Source organism: Corythoichthys intestinalis, chromosome 4, assembly GCF_030265065.1.
Source record: "Corythoichthys intestinalis isolate RoL2023-P3 chromosome 4, ASM3026506v1, whole genome shotgun sequence".
Lineage (NCBI taxonomy): Eukaryota > Metazoa > Chordata > Actinopteri > Syngnathiformes > Syngnathidae > Corythoichthys > Corythoichthys intestinalis.
Window position 1 is genome coordinate 39,119,476 of NC_080398.1, and position 20,446 is coordinate 39,139,921.

Consider the following 20,446-nt stretch of genomic DNA (forward strand, 5'->3'; position numbering starts at 1 on the left):
TCAGATTCATCCTGCCATGTAAGCTGCACACAACAGCTGCACACCGCGCTCACCATTAACAACTTCGCCTTGTCATTAAACATTGCTTAAGAAGCCCGCTTCACAAAGATACGATGTTGGACATTGTAGCAAGGTTTTCAAAGCTCTTGTCGCGATGTCAGGATATTCCAGAATGACTTTAATCCAGAACCTCGGCAGAGTTGTTGTCTCAAATGTACGTTTAATAAGGTCGCCGTCATTTGCGATCTCTCTGTTTATTCACAAACGGGTCACGAATCCACTTCTTCGCAGTTCGTGGGTCTTCGAGGTTGTAGGCTCGTCAGGTGTCCTTTCCGCCGTAAAAATATCCTTTTCGTCGTAAAAATATCTCCAAAGACGTCCGTTTTCCAGTTATCTTCGCTCGTGTGGGGGCTAATTATTTCCGGGAACAAATGTGCTGCGCCCGCGGCTAAGCCTGTCGCAATATGCAATAATTCCATTTATCGCGCGATATATAAAAATGAAGGCGGTAATTTTTTCCGCTGCGATTTATCGCCTCGCGTGCACGTGTGTGCGCGCGTGCGGCAGACGTGCTGTTAAAAGTACGTTACCAACTGCGCAAAATGCATCTTCGTTCCAGGTCCGGCAAAAACTAGCGCCAGAGCCAATCGTTCCCATTATAGCCTGTTGTTCAACGTATACCGGCCGCGTCAGTGCTCCGGAGTGACTGTAGACCATCTATGGCGCGCCGGTGTTGTTGACGTGTGGGCGCTCCCGTCAGGAGTGACATTTCACGCGGGGCGGCTATTTTTCGGCACAACGCTGGATATTTACAACGAAGTCCTCCAAAACATTGTTACCGACTTGGCTGCTACGAATAACCTCACTTTGACAATGAACAGCTGAATGAAATTAAAAGCGCTGTGCTTCAAACTCGTCCTGTTTATGAAAGCCGTCATATGCTGGTGTAGTAATGAGCAGACGTGACTCCAGCGGCGCTTGCTAACTTTTTTAATGCGCGGTTGCGCGCACGGACACACTAGATATCATGTCCCATGCCATTGGCTACGTGAGCCCAGAGTGATTATGGGACATGTAGTCCATATACTACATCGATGAATTCTAAACTGTCATTTGTCACATGAGGTTAAGAAGGCCAAATCAATCCATAACAGTGACTATAGATAATGTTGCAAATATCGTGAATTCAGTACGTGACACAGATGGATTCGGACCATAAATAGGATGTCTTGCTCATGTTGTAAACCTGGCTGCTAAGAGAGCTGTAGCAATCAACGGTGTGCCCTGCCTCACTTTACAAACAGTAAAGATTGTTCTCAGCACTTTAATACAAATTTTTTTCATATCTGTAAGAAGTAAGCACGTAAATATTATGCACTAAAATGCATGTTTATATGATGGCAATTTAATTTTTGCTCGATAGCAAGAAAAAAAAAAAAAAAAAAGAAACAAAAAATACAATTGTTATTTTTTTTGCAGAGCATTAAATGTATTGAATCGGATCGAAAATCGTGTCCCCCGTATCAAAATTCGTACCGAACCATGACTTAACTGTATCGTTGCATCCCTGTGGAACACCATTGCAGAAGCTATGATGGGAAATGTTTTCATTTTCCTAAATGCTTAAGTTATTAAGTGCAATTTTTTTTTTTTTTTAAACACATTTTATTTATTCTGTGTTTCTGTGCGGTATCAATATTGTTGTTTTTTACTTAAGAGGCAGGGTCTATTGTTTTTAGTTGTGATTTCTTAAAAAGTATATTTGAATTTAAGAGTTAATATTTATCGTGTTTAAATGGGTGTACTTGATCGATTAATATATACTGTATTCGCACTGTGTTATTGTAAATTGGTTAAAAAAAATTGGGGGGGGGGGCGCAATAATATCGCATATCGCAATAATTTATGAGAATAATTATCGCACACTAAAATTTGTTATCGCGACAGGCCTACCCGCGGCCTAGTAATACGTTATTATCGAGGACAAGCGCACATAGATATATTGTATACACAAACAAGATGTACTGCCTGCTGTCCAATCAATGGATTTCTGTGACGACATTTTAATCTATTCCGTAGTATTATATCTAGAGTAGACAGGGATATTGGTGTGTTAAGCAGGGGCACAGGGTTAGTTCGGCCAGAATGCGGTCGTTATTAGATTATTATTTCTGTGCGGCCCGGTGGCAAATGCGCACCGGAACCGGTCCGCGGCCCGGCAGAAGGGGACCCTTGGACTAGAGTGTAGTTTTGAGCATGGACTACGGTTTTGAAGTTAACGGTTTCACTCGCTCGTTGACAGAACCCCCCCCCCCCCCCATCGCCCCATTTTTTTCTCCTCGGATCTACGTGATTCAGAAAAATGACCCATTTTGATTTCAAAACGGCGAAATTTCGCCGAAAGGTGGCAAGTTTGCATGCCTGGTTTAATGCCCGCAAACTGGGACTCTAAACCCAGGTGCGTTCGAACCCCCAGCACCCCCCTCTCTGGCCACACTTACAAGCTGCTTTAATCAAAACAGCATGACCAAAACAACAAAACAAAGGCACCTGAGGCGGCTCTTGTTCTTGTTGATGGCAGTGAGGCAGTATCTATGCACGGTGTAGAAGTAGTCTTGGTATGGAATGCCCGACGTGATCACCTCCGAGTCCACCACATAGCATTCACCCTGAGCGCTGTTCTTGTGCAGTGTCTAGAAAGAGGATGAGAACAAATCAATACTCAGGGTAAGGCGAGTCAGTTGGGAAAATGAATGACATTAGTCGTAGGAACCTCTGGGGAGCTCATGATACGTTAAGGTTTGCGATACAAGGATTACGATGAGGACTGCAGATATCGATTATTTTAGTTGGTTGGTTGGTTGGTGTTGGTAGTCGATTAATATATGAACTAGTTCGAATAATCGAGTAATCGGATAAGGAACATAAAAAAATAAAATACCTGAGCTGAGCCTCAAACGGTATAAAAAAAATAATAAATAAGAATCTAAGTACAACAAAAAGAACCATTGGCTAAATTACATAGCAAAAGTCCGCTAGCTTAAATGCTATAAAATGCTAACGTCTATTTCACATTGCTCTTAAATGGTTAAAATCCATATTCCCATAAAAAAAAAAAAAAAAAAAGACTAAATATTTCAATAAACTAAATTATGAATGCATTAAAAAACAAGCTCAAACAAAAACTTGGCTTATGTTAGTCTTAACAGGGAGCAGCTGCATTCAGCCATGTGAAAAGAGTTATATTCACTGTTGCCACTAGAGGGCAGTGTATCCAACCAAATCAATAAAACTAAATGCAAACACTTTCAAAACAAACCATAACAACACCACTTAAACAAATTCTCGAAGCAGCAAAATTTAATTTGAATCTTTTTTCTAATCAAACTACTCAAGTTAATCGATTATTCCTTGCAGCACTACTTACGATACCGATCTCAGTATATTGCGATACAACAATTATCGATACACGGGTCAGGAGGTCATTCTAGGTTGTTCTACAAAACAACAAATAAATACAAAAAAGCTAATTTAAATCTTTCTGCTGTGGTTTGGAATGGGTTTATCCCTAGTAGAGGTCCAATCCATTTGAACTGGGAGGGTGGCAACCAATAAACAAAGTTCAATTGCTGCCATCCCTCCCACTTCAAACTGATTGGACATTAGTTTATTTTGGGGCATTTCACGTCATTTCCTGTTGATTTTTGGTCACTTCCCTTTCTTTTTGGGGCATTTTAAGGTCACTTCCGATTGATTTTGGGTCACTGAAAAGGAAGTGACTCAAGAATGTCCCAAAATGAATAGGAAGTGACCTGTAAAAGCCCAAAAAGGAAAAAGAAGTGACCAAAAATCAACAGGAAATGACATTAATGCCCCAAAGTGAACTCATTGCCTCGGTATTGGGTGCCACTGACGGCCATAGACGTCCAATCCATCCAAATCCAATCCAAATCCAAATTGGATGTCTACGAGTGATAAACTCATTCCAATTAAAAGCAAAAGCAAATTTCACTACGTGTTGATTTTGGCTTACTGAAAAGGAAGTGACTCTATAATGTCCTCAAATGAATAGGAAGTGACTCAAAATCAACAAGGAAGTAACCTGTAAATGCCCACTTAAAGACTGGTTGTGAAGGCTCTATTTCCAGTGCCATTGACTGCGCTAGACGTCCTATCTAGTCAAAAAGAATTGGATGTTTGGCGCCGTCAATGGTAGCGAGTGAGCTAACGTAGACACTATTCTGATGGAAAGATTTTGGTTGCAACATTCTTTTTTGTTTTAAACAGTGACCCTTTAAAAAAAAAAAAAAAACGATACACTGGTACAAAATTACATGGTTAATTAACTGGTTCTAGAAGTAGTATCTTAAACTGAAAATTCCGTAAGTGACGCATTTTCCATGAAAATGCCCTAATCTGTTCCAAACGCCCGCAAAATTCAGACTTACAGTGGGGCAAATAAGTATTGAGTCAACCACCAATTGTGCAAGTTTTCCTACTTAAAAAGATTAGAGAGGCCTGTAATTGTCAACATGGGTAAACCTCAACCATGAGAGACAGAATGTGGAGAAAGAAAAACAGAAAATCACATTATTTGATTTTTAAAGAATTTATTTGCAAATCATGGTGAAAAATAAATATTTGGTCACCTATAAACAAGCAAGATTTCTGGCTGTCAAAGAGGTCTAACTTCTTCTAACGAGGTCTAACGAGACTCCACTTGTTAGCTGTATTAATGGCACCTGTTTTAACTCATTATCGGTATAAAAGACACCTTTCCACAACCTCAGTCAGTCACACTCCAAATTCCACTATGGCCAAGACCAAAGAGCTGTCGAAGGACAGCAGAGACAAAATTGTAGACCTGCACCAGGCTGGGAATAGGTAAAACACTTGGTGCAAAGAAATAAACTGTGGGAGCAATTATTAGAAAACGGAAGACATACAACACCACTGATAATCTCCCTCGATCTGGGGCTCTATGCAAGATCTCACCCTGTGGCGTCAAAATGATAACAAGAACGGTGAGCAAAAATCCCAGAACCACACGGGGGGACCTAGTGAATGACCTACAGAGAGTTGGGACCACAGTAACAAAGGCTACTATCAGTAACACAATGTGCCACCAGGGACTCAAAACCTGCACTGCCAGACGTATCCCCCTGCTGAAGCCAGTACACGTCCAGGCCCGTCTGCCCTTCGCTAGAGAGCATTTGGATGATCCAGAAGAGGACTGGGGGAATGTGTTGTTGTCAGATGAAACCAAAATAGAACTTTTTGGTAGAAACACAGGTTCCCGTGTTTGGAGGAGAAAGAATACTAAATTGCATCCGAAGAACACCATACCCACTGTGAAGCATGGGGGTGGAAACATCATGCTTTGGGGCTGTTTTTCTGCAAAGGGACCAGGACGACTGATCTGTGTAAAGGAAAGAATGAATGGGGCCATGTATCGAGAGATTTTGAGTGAAAATCCCCTTGCATCAGCAAGGGCATTGAAGATGAGACTTGGCTGGGTCTTTCAGCATGGCAATGATCCCAAACACACAGCCGGGGCAACAAAGGAGTGGCTTCGCAAGACGCATTTCAAAGGTCCCGGAGTGGCCTAGCCTGTCTCCAGATCTCAACCCCATAGAAAAACTGTGGAGGGAGTTGAAAGTCCGTGTTGCCCAACGACAACCCCAAAACATCACTGCTCTAGAGGAGATCTGCATGGAGGAATGGGCCAAAATACCAGCAACAGTGTGTGAAAAGCTTGTGAAGAGTTACAGAAAAGGTTTGGCCTCCGTTATTGCCAACAAAGGGTACATTAAGTATTGAAATGAACTTTTGGTATTGACCAAATACTTATTTTCCACCATGATTTGCAAATATATTCTTTAAAAATCAAACAATGTGATTTTCTGGTTTTTATTTCCCACATTCTGTCTCTCATGGTTGAGGTTTACCTATGTTGACAATTAACGTCTCTCTAATATTTTCAAGTGGGAGAACTTGCACAATTAGTGGTTGACTAAATACTTATTAGCCCCACAATATATCACCTTCTCGATACATTGTCACACTCCTAATTAACATAGCAAAGATTGGCAGACTTATAGTCACCTGTGTCTCCACCACGGGGGCGGTCTTAGGTCCGAGCGGGTTGTTGAGTGCGATGGTGTAGCTGAGCACACGGCTGGTAGTCCCGCTGCTGCCGTCTCGCTGCCATTCACCCACTGTGAGGTCTGAAAGAATTGGACAGCGAGATGTTGCAGAAAAATCACGTTTTGGAACGAAAGACGGAGGAGGGCCTCCAGGGGCGAAAAAAAAAAACGGGGTCGCTCTCCATAAAGAAAACAGTCGCCAATTAGTGTGACACAATGTTGCCTACTGGCCAAATTCACTCATGTTGTCCTCATTTGAAAGAACACTAAACAAGTGGCAACGGAGGGAGGTTAATATCGCGTGACATGCTCGTCAGTCAAACATCTCATGCATTTAAAATTTATATCAAAGTTAGAACTGGAAATTTAGGTGATTTTTTTTACTTCTCAAACAAGAAATACTGTTGTTGAATTAGATTTAATTTTTCAATGGGTTCCCTAAAAAATCTCTCATTTCTCTGACAAAATTATGGGAAAATTGTCTCCCCTAAAATGTACACATCTTACACATTCATTACTTTATTTCAATAAAAAAAACTATCATAATAGTGTCCTTATGGTCTGAACAGCTTTATCGTATGAAATAGTTTGATATACGCCCATTGTGTTTAGTCATGATGTTTTAATTAGGAAAAAGAAGCGAATAGGAAGGGGTTACGAGGGGACAGAAAGGAAGGAAGCAGACGGAAGAGGAGAAGAACCACCAACAACAACAACAACACATACATTACACGCCTATGAACATATTGGTGCTACCATTAGCTAATTGCTATTACAGCTCTAAAATGTGTTACTTTGAGAGTGAGAGTGAGGATTTCTATTTTTCAAAACATATTACCAAATTGGAATATTAGTATAATTTTAAGTTAAAAAAAAAAAAAATAATAATAATAATAACTAAAATATTCTTAATAAAATTAAAATAAATGCAGTCCTTTAGGTGAACCTAATCTTACAGCAACAGCTCAACATTATTACCATCAGAACAAAAATAATGGAATTATTTTCCATAAAAAGCATGTATGACTCAAAAGTAAAAGTATGACTCGTATTGTGTTTACATTATACACACATACTCTTTCTCAACACAGTTACCAGAGAGAAAAAAACACCACGATTTACCACCGCTAGACAAACTAAACACGCTGGAGTGTTTACTAACCTTTAATTTTGTACAAACGCTAAATTATATTGGAGGTAATATTGCCTCCCCGGCAGCCACCCTCCGCAAACATGTTTTACATATCGTTTGGCCCTCCTCCTATAAACCACGGCCGTCTAACTTTTCTGTAGCTGAATTATTCCCATACCAGCGATTTCGTTTTCTTAGATTGGGGGAAAAAGTTCAGGAGTTTCACCTCCTCCAGCCATTGTGTAGCACAGCTGACTCAATGACAATGAGCAACAACCTATGGGGGAGGGTTAAGCCTTGCAGCTGAAAGCGAGGGATTTCTCCCTGCAGTTTGGGACAAAAAAAATAGCCAACACCGTAGGGATGGTATGATGGAATTTTTTTGCGGTTTTTAAACAGTGATTTTCATACCACGGTATACCTTGAAACCGGTAATCGGCACATGTCTAGTGAGGTGGGGAACCTAGTATGTAATGTGTTATGTCAATCACTTGTAAGTGTGGATATGTTCACATCCTATTCTATGCTACCTGATCGCTAATCCTGGCACCGTGACGTTTTCATACCACGGTAAACCTTGTAACTGGTAATCGGCACATGCAAGGAATCCAGTAGTAGTGTGTTGTGTCAATTACCTGTGGATATGTTCACATCCTATTCTATGCTACCTGATCGCTAATCCTGGGACCAACAATCTGAGTGTTTCTAATTGCACCCAGTCAGATAGTCCTGCAGAGAAGTGGAAATGCTGCGCGGGGGCCGACCCAGCCAATAAGGAGGGGGGTGCCGAGCACAGCCCCCCCCCCCCTCCCGCAGCTCCACAAAAGGGGCCACTGTCATCCCCCGGTACCCAAGACGGTCCCCCGGAGCATCTGCTCCATTAACCAGCCCTCATGGAATGGATGAAGCGATGCATCACAACCATCCACGCTCATTCCCACCACAGCCTGCCTAGCCGGAACCCCAGCCACCGCCACAATCCTCAAACCGACACGGCACACCGAGGGACCCCCACGGCTCACTAAGCACAGAGCAGGAAAGGATCCCCACCCGGAGTGGGCGACACCACGGCGAGGCCCAAGGTTTATGCCCAGGTAGAAAAGAGAGAGGAGGCGGGAGCAGGAGAATCCCTCCACCCTCCAACCCCCGCACTCAACAGCCCACACGAAGAGGAGGCCCCGCACCGGGAGCCCTTCCATATAGAAAAGTAAGACCCACCTACCGCTCTATTACTGTGGCTTCTCAAAATACTTGAGGTAAGTCTCATAACATAATAAATTGTTGCCCTCTTTCTGAGAACAAAATCTGGAACTAAAGGCCAAAAGAATCATATTCAGCAAATGTATTCAGCAACTGTTGATGTTTTGCCCTGGATTTATTTGTGTGTTTGTACCAGTAAAGTGCCGCTGCGAGAAGAGGTGCTGAATAAAGTGTGTGTCAGCAGAGAAGAGCAGGTCGTGTAGCTTGTCCACGCTCATTCTCACGGCAGCGTTGACGTGCAGCCGCCCGTTCAGGTCGGCGCAGAACGACTCCACCTCACCTGAAGATTGTGAGGATATAATGTTTATATTTTTTTGGACAGTTCTGATTGTTGTGATAAAGAATGATGACGCAACACTCACTCTCCTCCTGTGTGTCGGACGAGTTGCTCGGGTCGGTCGGCAGGTCCTCGTCGTTGGTGATGTCCAATGAGGAGAGATTTCCCAGGCTGGTGTTAGGCAGGGGCGCCAAGTGATTGGCCGACTCGGACAGACTGTCCCCGCCCTCCTCTGGGTTCTGATGGGAAAGGGAATCAGGCCACCGTCATATGACTTTTAAGAGGATGTGAGTTGTAGTTGGGACACCACACTGCGATGAGGGTGAGTGAGTTCACATGTATACAAAAGCACAGTGGATGCTTGCAGGCAAATTTCTGAACAGATTATTTTGGTCTTGCTGTTTACTTTTACATACATACATAAAAAAAGAAACAAAAACAATGGCTTACACATTTCTTAGTTCTAGCATGCATAAGGTCATTCAAAATAAACACATATACACTGCTGGCCAAAAGTATTGCTATTCTGTCAGATAATGCTCAATTTCTCCCAGAAAATAATTGCAATTACAAATGCTTTGGTAGTAATATCTTCATTTATTTTGCTTGCAATGAAAAAACTCAAAAGAGAATTGAAAAAAAAAAAAAATCAATATCATTTTACACACAACACCAAAAATGGGCCGAATAAAAGACTTGGCACTCTTTGAAAAATCATGTGATGCTTCTCTAATTTGTGTAATTAACAGCACCTGTTACTTACCTGTTGCACATAACAGGTGGTGGCAATAACGAAATCACACTTGCAGTTAAAATACATTGAAGTGTCCTTGTGGGTGACACATTGCGCATGGAGAAAAGAAAGAAGACCATAGAACTGTCTGAGAATTTGAGAAGCAAAATTGTGAAGAAGCATGGGCAATCTCCAGGCTACAAGTCCATCTCCAAAGACCTGAATGTTCCTGTGTCTACCGTGCGCAGTGTCATCAATAAGTGTAAAACCCATAGCACTGTGGCTAACCTCCCAAGATGTGGACGGAAAGGAAAAATTGACGAGGGATTTCAACGAAAGATTGTGCGGATGGTGGATAAAGAACCTCAACTAACATCCAAACAAGTTCAAGCTGTCCCGCAGTCTGAGGGTACAACAGTGTCAACCCATATTTTCCGTCGGCATATGAATGAAAAGGGACTCCATGGTAGGGTACCCAGGAAGACCCAGAGACATAAAAAAGCCAGGCTGGAGTTTGCCAAAACTTACCTGAGAAAGCCAAAAACATTTTGGAAGAATGTTCTCTGGTCAGATGAGACAAAAGTAGAGCTTTTGGGGAAAAGGCATCAACAAAGAGTTTATGGGGAAAAAAAACGAAGCCTTTAAAGCAGACATGTCCAAAGTCCGGCCCTGGGGCCAAATGCGGCCCGTGGTCAAATTTCATCCGGCCCCCAGCCTCTGTCATAAAATCAATAACGTCTGGCCCACTTTACCCACTAAAAGGCAGCAGAACTTTAACCCTTTACTGCCAAATGTATCACATTTGATACACCTAAAATATCATGATTTTGAGATTAATTTAGAATTTTGACATTTCTTTTTGAAAAAAAAATTGATGGTTGCAAGTCAACACATGCATCTGCAGGTTCCATGAGAAAAAAACATGATTTAGCATGGGTTATAGATATTAGAGCACTTATTACACATATTCATTTTGACATTTCGTTTTACAAATTTGAAAAAAAGGTTTCATTAGGACCTTATTTTTCAAATTTTGGGATTCTCTGATAATTGCTTCATGTTGCAGGTATTTAAGGGCTAAGCAACATTACTCCGTGTGACCCATTACTTCCATTTTCTAAAATGGCGACAATCAACAAAAAAAAGAAAGTTGTGACGGCCGACGCTTCAAGGATAGGTGGAAATTGGACTATTTCATCACTAAAATACGCAACAACTGTGTCTTGCCTCATTTGCAAAGAGACAGTTGCTGTTTTTAAAGATTTCAATGTGAGGCCATATTACCAAACAAGACACGCTGACATGTACGACAAGATTAAAGGAAAGATACTAGGGCTGTCCCAAACGACTAATTTTCTCCCGATTAGTCAGCCGACTATTTTTACGATTAGTCGACTAATCTAATAATAATAAAAAAATTTATATATATATATATATATATTTTTTTTTTTTTTTACTAATTTAGCAATGAAATTTTTGTTGACGCTTATCAATTCACAAAAACATATTGGAACACTCAAATTATTTATTAAAGTACAAATAAACACGTACATAACAATAATAAATCACAAATAAACAATGAGTTGAAATGCTAATAGAATTAACTAGTGTAGCATCCCGATTGAAAAGATGGTCTCTTAAACTGATGGTTTACAACTTTTATTCCATCCTTGATGTAAACACACTGTAAGAGCTACGGTGCACACAAATAAAGCAACACAATTAGAAATTAACAAAAACTTTTCACCTTTTTCCTTTTAAACCTTATTTATATATCAATGAATTGCCTATATGAATTGCCTTTACCTTAATTTATTACCTTATCATTGACAATCTCTCCCTTGAGTGCAATCACTGTATATACTGTATATATTTATGACCTTTTAACCTTATATAATTTTCTATGCCATAAAATATACCTTTCAATTAGCATTAAGAACAATACTAATAGCACTTATAGGCCCGTTGTCAATGAAACATTATTATTTAGTAAGGCGACAGCACCCTCTGGTGTACAAAAAATGAAGAAAAAAAATTACAAACCGCGTGAAGGCGCTTGAGGTGTTTATTCACGGCCGACGTGCAGCCAAGCTTTGCATTGAAGAGACAGGACAGAAGAGTGTACTCTCCTTTGTTTCTTTGAAATAAGTCAATGTTTTGGACACTCTGGTGCGCTTTTTTTGGCTTTGTGCCGCTTTCCCCGCTTGCAAACAGCATCCGACATTCTAACTTTCCACGCATATATATTTTTAACCCTTCATTAACCGTCGACGGGATGTTGTGCTCGTCGACGGATTTACGTCATCGATGACGTCGACTATGTCGACTAGTCGGGACAGCTCTAAAAGATACGCAGTGAGAAATTGAAGCAACTTGAAGTTAGTTTAATTTCACAGCAGTAGTATTTCGCAAGAGCCTGAGAGTCGAAAGAGAACGCCACAAAGGCTAGTTGGGAGATTGTTGAAATTATTTATTTAAAAAAAATAATAAAGCAAATGAGACACACTGAATGACTAGCTAAATTTTGCTTAGATATATTGTTCTACGTAAAGGACGTCAGCCAAGGTCGGCCCCCCACATTTTTACCACGCCAAATCTGGCCCCCTTTGCAAAAAGTTTGGACACCCCTGCTTTAAAGAAAAGAACATGGTCCCCACAGTCAAACATGGCGGAGGTTCCCTGATGTTTTGGGGTTGCTTTGCTACCTCTGGCACTGGACTGCTTGACTCTGTGCATGGCATTATGAAGTCTGAAGACTACCAACAAATTTTGCAGCATAATGTAGGGCCTAGTGTGAGAAAGCTGGGTCTCCCCTAGAGGTCATGGGTCATCCAGCAGGACAATGACCCAAAACACACTTCAAAAAGCACTAGAAAATGGTTGGAGAGAAAGCACTGGAGACTTGATACTTGAATCCAATAAAACACCTTTGGAGAGATCTGAAAATGGCAGTTTGGAGAAGGCACCCTTCAAATCTCAGAGACCTAGAGCAGTTGGCCAAAGAAGAATGGTCTAAAATTCCAGCAGAGCATTGTAAGAAACTCATTGATGGATACCGCAAGTGGTTGTTCGCAGTTATTTTGTCTGAAGGTTGTGCTACCAAGTATTTGGCAGAGGGTGCCATTACTTTTGTCCGGCCCATTGTTGGAGTTTTATGTAAAATGATAATGATTTCATTTTTTCTTTTTACCCCATTCTGTTTTGTGTTTTTTTATTGCAAGCCAAACATACGAAGGTATTACTACCATAGCATTTGTAATTGCAATCATTTTCTGGGAGAAATTGAGCATTATCTGACGGAATTGCAGGTGTGCCAATACTTCTGGCCAGCACTGTATACCAACCATCACAGCAAAGCAACCATCGCAATTTCTCCAGAAATTGCCTTTTTTTAGCTTGATTTTAAAAGTTGTGTCAATTTTTAGACCACCCAAAGAGAGGGCTCAAAATCTCACTCGCTTTGTTGTTGTTTTTCTTGGTGAGGATACTCACTAATATGACTATTTCTCTGTTATTCATGGACTGATCAGAATAAAATTTGGTCAGTCTTTTCTAGGGTTAGGAATCGCACGCATGATGCATCGATCATTGGAGCAAGATTTTCAATTTTTTGTCTCAAGACTGATTATAATGTCTCTGGATGTTTGGAAAGCGATCGTAGTTCATTGATTGTAGCTTTGCATGTAATGCAAAAGCTACTATCTATATTTTTTTATTATTTTTTTTCCCCCCCAATTACGTTTTTCGGCATACCGCCCAGCCGAAATGTTTTGACTGACAGACGCCGTTCAAACACCAAAATGACCAGAATTCTCGCGTGGCACAGGCTCTTTAGTTTGACACCTTCGAAATTTCTGATTGTCCAAAAACACAGGTTTTTTAAAGTGATTGTTTATCCAAATCATATCATTTGATCATATCAAATCAAAAAATTCAGGACGCTAGGGGGCACAAAAGCTGTATTAAGTTTTTGTCAAAAAAAATACCCATTAATTTATAATGAGCAAAATTTCCCATTCATTTCCAATAGCCCATTTGCTATTCATTTCAATGGCACAAAAACTTCCATTCAATCCTATTGATTTCCAACGCAAGTGACTCAATGTCAAGAGGAGGTTTCCCCTTAATGCCGCAAAACCAATAGAAAATGACCAGATATCATTAGAAAGTCACCCTGAAATGACCTCAAATTAACAGGAAGTGACCCAATATGAACAAAAAGTGAAATGATGAAATGATTCCAAATCAACATGAGGTGAGCAAAAATCAATATGAACAAAAAATGACCCCGAAACGCCTCCATATCAATAGGTGAACCAATATGAACAGGAAGTGACCTGGAAATGCATCAAAATCAGCAGATAGGGACCAGTTACACCAACCACCACAAAATACAGTTCCTATTTTACACTTGTTATTTTGAAGAGAAACTAATAATTAAAAAAAAAAAAAAAAAGAAAAAAGTGGTGTCATTAAAAAAAAAAAAACCCCAAAAAAACGAGTAACTATTCCTTTTTATTTTTCATTTCTCTAATGGAAACAAGTAATAAAGAAAATTATTTCATGTTTCCTATATGTGGAGTGGCATACAGCTAAAGAGCTTAAAGTGCATGTGACACGAAAAAGCATGTTTATTTCATAATACACGCGGTATTTTATGCTCCTGAAAGATATGGACCGCTTGGATGTGTGTGGAAGCGATCGCTATATTTATTTAGTTTTTTGAATCCCGCGCCATGAAAATGAGTGACTTCCGGCTTCGGTCTTGCATTGAGGAGGAGGGCGCTGTGACGTGTATGGTAGAAGACGTCCTCTTCACTATACAGCGTACTGTTGTGTATGAGGACGAAGGATTCAGCTGATTTTGCGGATTAATTCGTTTATTTTTCGCATCAAGCCAGCCAAACGGCTGCAGAAAAATCATTCTGTATGAGGGAGAGGCGTATGCGCCTTTTTGGAGTTTCAAAAGGTTCCCATTCACCGTGGATATTTACTGTGGGACCATTGGACTTACGAGGAAGTGAGTAAACATCTTGTTTTGTACCATGTCAAATACGAATACAGTGATTACAAAGTAAACACTACAAACTTTCTTTAAATAAAGGACTACTTATGTTTGATCATTGATAGGCATGTAAAAAGCTGTCCTCATGCACATTAGCAGCACGTTAGCTGCACAACAACTGCAGCCAACCTCCTCCGGGGAACGAACTGTAAATTGCTCTCCGCCGGGCGGTTTGCCGATACGCGAAGACAATCGACAACCCAGTCGTCATGTCAATAAATCCAGGCTAGTTATGTGTGATTTCCCGCTTCGAAGACTTTGAAACATCACTCGGTTCGGGTTAGCATGTCGGCTAGCTGTCACGCCTTTTGGTTTGTTTACATTCTCCGAAGCCGGGGAAGGGAAATGACATATGTCCGATTTAGGTGTCATAAAATATCGTTCGGGAGGTGCGACAGTAAAGGTGAAGTCGACATTTTTGACCATTATGGAGTAATTTTGCCATGTCGTCCTGAATAAATGCATTCTTATTATTTCATATTCCATTTAGCACAAGACTGTTATTTGTCATGACCATGCCATTTATTTAGCAATTGGGGAAAATACTTGGATAAATAGAATATCCTGTAAAAATATTGAAGTAAAGAGACAGAAACAATGACATTTTGCCGCTTTCTTCGTCGCGTTTTCCTCGTTGTGAATAGTTCCCCCTCGACGGGCTGACTGGTCTTTCTCAAGCCATTTATATAGCTATTGGGGAAAAATACTCTGATAAAAAAAATATCGTGTAAAAATATTGGAGTAGAGAGACTGAAACAATGACATTTTGCGGCTCTCTTCGTCGCGTTTTCCTTGTTCTGAATAATTCCCCCTCAATCGGCTGAATAGTAAAACCGATGAGCCCAGTCTACCGCTGACGTCATCCACCTGTTGGGGACGCTAAAGACCTATAATGGTAGGCGTGGCTAACCGGCAGATTAAATGACTAATTTCTCGTCATCTGCGCTTTGCTAAATTGTTGTATATAGTCGAATCGTCTCAAAATATGATTCTAATTCGCATAATAATGCCATTTAAGACTTTTTTTCTCCTGTCGTATGCTCTTTAAAGCAGGGGTCCCCAAACTTTTTCCTGTGAGGGCCACATAACTCTTCCCTTCTCTGATGAGGAGCTGGGTTAGTTTGTAACAGAAAAAGTGTGACGATTGCAGGAGTGCCTAAATGAAAAAAATTATTGTTTTTCAGAAAGCCACAATCAAAAACAAAAGTAAACTAGAAACTGCAATTTCGGGAGAAATTACACACCTTGGTCTTTCCTCTGTGGAGATACAAATCTTAGCCCCACTCAGGTCTATCAATAGAATGGACCATAATGCCAGTCATTGGCACTAAACAAAGTTAAAGCCATTAGAAAAGATTGGGAGAATTGGACGTCCATGTCCGTCAATGGCAGCACCCTCCATAATTGTTAATGGAATCGGGGAAGTTTGGGGGACACGTCCTATTGATATCTAGTCATTTTCTGTTGATTTGGGAAAAAAAAAAAAAAATCCCATTGAAAATGAATGGGAAAAATTTTGGACGTCCATGGACGTAAATGGTATCAACTTACATAAGCGTCAATGGAATCCAAGTACATTGGCATCAATAGAATGAACAAACATGAAGAAATGCCTTTGGAAATGAATGGGAAGTTTGGACGTCCATGGACGTCAATGGCATCACCCCCCATAAGCGACAATGCAATCGGGGACATTTGGGGGACACGTCCTAATGATATCTAGTCATTTTCTGTTGATTTGGGGAAAAAAAAAAAATTCCCATTGAAAATGAATGGGAAAAATTTTGGACGTCCATGGACGTCAATGGTATCAACTTACATAAGCGTCAATGGAATCCAAGTACATTGGCATCAATAGAATGAACAAACATGAAGAAATGCCATTGGAAATGAATGGGAAGTTTGGACGTCCCTGGACGTCAATCGCATCACCCTCCATAAGCAGCAATGCAATCAGGGACATTTGGGGGACACATCCTATTGATATCTAGTCATTTTCTGTTGATTTGGGGGGAAAAAAAAATTTCTCATTGAAAATGAATGGGAAAAATTTTGGACGTCCATGGACGTCAATGGCAGCACCCCCCATAAGCGTCAATGGAGTTGGGGACGTTTGGGGTATACGTCCTATTGATATCTGGTCATTTTCTGTTGATTTGGAGAAATTTAGTTTTTTCCCCATTGAAAATGAATGGGAAAATTTTTGGACGTCCATGGAAGTCAATGGCGGCACCCTTCATAAGCGTCAATGGAATTGGGGAAGTTTGGGGGACACGTCCTATTGATATCTGGTCATTTTCTGTTGATTTGGGGAAATTTTGTTTTTTCCCCATTGAAAATGAATAGGAAAAATTTTGGACGTCCATGGCCGTCAATGGCATCGACATCCATATAGTCAATTGAATCCAAGTACATTGGCATCAGTAGATTCGACATGCATGGCCGTCAATGGCATCAATGCAATGTAAATTCCATTGGAAATCCCATTTTAGTGAATGGGAACTTTTCCCATTCGAAATGAATGGGATAGTTTTTGGCAAATTTCCGAGGAAGCGTAATTTTTTTCCAAATTCTGTATACAACTTTTATGCCCCTCACCGTCCCGGAATTTTTGATGCCCAAATTATGTGATTTGGTCAAAAATTGTAGGACTAGATACATTTTGAAACTTTTTTTTTTTTCACGGAAAATTGCCGTTTACGGACGAACGGAAAAATTTTCGGGGCTATTTGTAAAGTTTCCTGTGTCACGCGAAAATTCCGGTCGTGCCGATACTTGAACGGTGCCGATCGGTCAAACGGTTCGGGCTGTGAAGCGCGCATTTTTTTTCCATTCAAAATGAATAGGAAAGTTTTTGGCAAATTTCCGGGGAACCGTAAATTTTTGCCAAATTCTGTATACAACTTTTATGCCCCTCACCGTCCCGGAATTTTTGATACCCAAATTACGTGATTTGGTCAAAAATTGTAGGACTAGATACATTTTGAAACTTTTTTTTTTTTTCGGAAAATTGCCGTTTACGGGCGAACGGAAAATTTTTCGGGGCCGTTTGAAAAATTCCCATCGTCGCGCGAAAATTCCGGTCGTGCCGATACTTGAACGGTACCGATCGGAGCTACGGTTTGGGCTGCGCGGCGCGCCGAAAAAAACGTCAACAATTATTGAATAATAATAATAAAGAAAAAAAATAATAATAAAAAGTACAATAAAGTTGTACAACAACATAACCTTGTTCTTTCCCTTGGAAAGACCAAGGTAATAATATAATCAGGGGTGCACATAATGGGTCCGCATGCGCGCCGGACATAGACAAACGCGCTGGCCCTCAACGGCTTCCATACGCTTTTGCGTACCAATGGCTGACCATAAGACTGTCGCAATATGCAATAATTCCATTTATCGCGTGATATATAAAAATGAAGGCGGTAATTTTTCCGCTGCGACTTATCACCTCGCGTGCACGTGCGTGCGCGCGTGCGGCAGACGTGCTGTTAAAAGTTCGGATTCCTCGTTACCAACTGCGCAAAATGCATCTTCGTTCCAAGTCCGGCAAAAACTAGCGCCGGAGCCAATCGTTCCGATTATATCCTGTTGTTCAACGTATACCGGCCGCATCAGTGCTCCGGAGTGACTGTGGACCATCTACAGCGCGCCGGTGTTGTTGACGTGTAGGCGCTCCCGTCAGGAGTGACATTTCACGCGGGTGGCTGTTTTTCGGCACAACGCCGGATATTTACAACGAAGTCCGCCAAAACATTGTTACCGACGAGGCTGCTACGAACAACCTCGCTTTGACAATAAACAGCTGAATGAAATTAAGAGCCCTGTGTCATATGCTGGTGTTGTGTAGTAATGAGCAGACGTGACTTCAGCGGCGCTTGTTAACTTTTTTATGCGCGCACACACTAGATATCATGAAATGGCACACTAGATGTGCTACGTCCCATGCCATTGGAGCACAGAGTCATTATGGGTTACGTAGTCAATATACTACATCGATGAATTCTAAACTGTCATGACTGAATGGAAGTTAAGAAGGCCAAATCATTCCATACCAGTGACTACAGATAATGTTGCAAATATTGTTATTTCAGTACATGACACAGATGGATTCGGACCACAAATAGGATGTCTTGCTCATGTAGTAAACTTAGCTGTTAAGAAAGCTGTAGCAATCAACAGTGTGCCTTGCCTCACTTTACAAACAGTAAAGATTGTTCTCAGCTCTTTTGTACAAACATTTTTCAGATCAGTAAGAAGTAAGCACATACAGTAAATATTATGCACTAAAATACATGTTTATACGATGGCAATTTAATTTTTGCTCGCTAGAAAAAAAAAAAAAAAAAAAAAAAAAAAAAAAAAACGAAACAAAAAACTTAATTGTTATTTTTTTTTTACAGAGCATTAAATGTATTGAATCGGATCGAAAATCGTGACCCCCGTATCAAAAATCGTACCGAACCGTGACTTAACTGTATCGTTGCATCCCTATGGAACACCATTGCAGAAGCTATGACGGGGAAAAGTTTTCATTTGCCTAAATGCTTAAGTTATTAAGTGCAATTTTTTTTTCTCTTTTTTTTTTTTTTAAAATTTTTAACACATTTTATTTATTCTGTGGTGCTGTGCGGTATCAACATTGTTGTCTTTTTTTACTTAAGAGGCATGGTCTATTGTTTTTAGTTGTGATTTCTTAAAAAATATTTTTGAATTTATCTATGAATGTATACTGTATTCTCACTGTGTTATTGTAAATTGGTTGAAAAAAAATTGGGGGGGCACAATAATATTGCATATCGCAATAATTTATGAGAATAATTATCGCACACTAATATTTGTTATCGCGACAGGCCTAACTGACCACTGTATTTGCGGCGGACACGAGAAAATCACTTCTCAAAATGTCAAAGAGGCGGGCCCCACTGAGTAATTATTTCCGTGTTCCCCCACCCCCGTCAAAAGACAGACAGACAACAGAGACATCACCGGAGCTACTGGAAAAAAGGACTTTTGCTGAAAAGTGGCTGCAGGAGGTACCATGGCTAGAAGCAAATGATGCTCGCACGGAAATGTGGTGCAACATTTGCCGTGAGAATCCCAATGTCGCTAATAAGAGCAGCGCATTTTATGTAGGGTCAAAGAATTTTAGCCATCCAAACTTTGAAAAGCACGAAAAAAATAGAGCATGTGGCAATTAATCAAACTATCGATGTCAGACAGGACCCCACTCGCCCTATGGACAAGTGGCGGAATAAAGTTATTGTAGAACAGCGCCATGCGCTGACAAACGTGTTTTTGCTCGCATTTCACAAAGCTAAACATGCACATTCAATGAGCTCTTATGAGGAGGACATCCTACTTTTACAAAGGCTTGGAGTTAATGTGAGAGTCGCATATGAATGCCCTTTATTTTGAATTAGTGCTTTTATGTTTATTACTTTACATTTCACTTCAAAGTAATGGCAATTTTGTTGTGCCAGTTGATGTTAATCAAGCGTTAATTGTTTATATAATTAATTAAAGGTAATTGGCTCTAAGTAAAGCTTGTCATAATTTTATCGCATCAGGCGGGTCGGCTCTCAAGCTCAATGAGGACCAAGTCACATCTCCAGGTCCTCCTCTGAGAACCTGGGCAAAAAAATGATGTGCACCCCTGAATATAATATAATAATAACACTATTAATTAAATAGATAATAACCAAATAACCCTCTCTGGGCTCTTCACAGAAAAAAAGCCAGGAAATAAACACTATTGGAAAAAAAAAAAAAAAAAATTCAGGGGGCCAGACCAAATGTGGAGGCGGGCCGAACCTGGCCCAGGGCCGTAGTT

The 20,446-nt window shown here is 40.5% G+C and overlaps 1 protein-coding gene across 2 annotated transcripts in view; it reads right to left on the reverse strand.

Moving 5' to 3' along the window:
* The window catches only part of LOC130914660 (protein Aster-A-like), a 68,373-nt gene that overhangs the window by 16,474 nt on the left and 31,453 nt on the right, over positions 1-20,446 (reverse strand). For both annotated transcript variants that reach the window (XR_009062980.1, XM_057834071.1), the window contains exons 12-15: positions 8,901-9,054; positions 8,672-8,818; positions 6,106-6,227; positions 2,551-2,693 (exon numbers count right to left, since the gene is read on the reverse strand). Coding sequence is in view for 1 of the 2 variants with exons in the window: in XM_057834071.1 (XP_057690054.1) it covers positions 2,551-2,693; positions 6,106-6,227; positions 8,672-8,818; positions 8,901-9,054 (566 nt within the window). In the remaining variant the exon portion in view is untranslated. The remainder of the gene's footprint in view (positions 1-2,550; positions 2,694-6,105; positions 6,228-8,671; positions 8,819-8,900; positions 9,055-20,446) is intronic.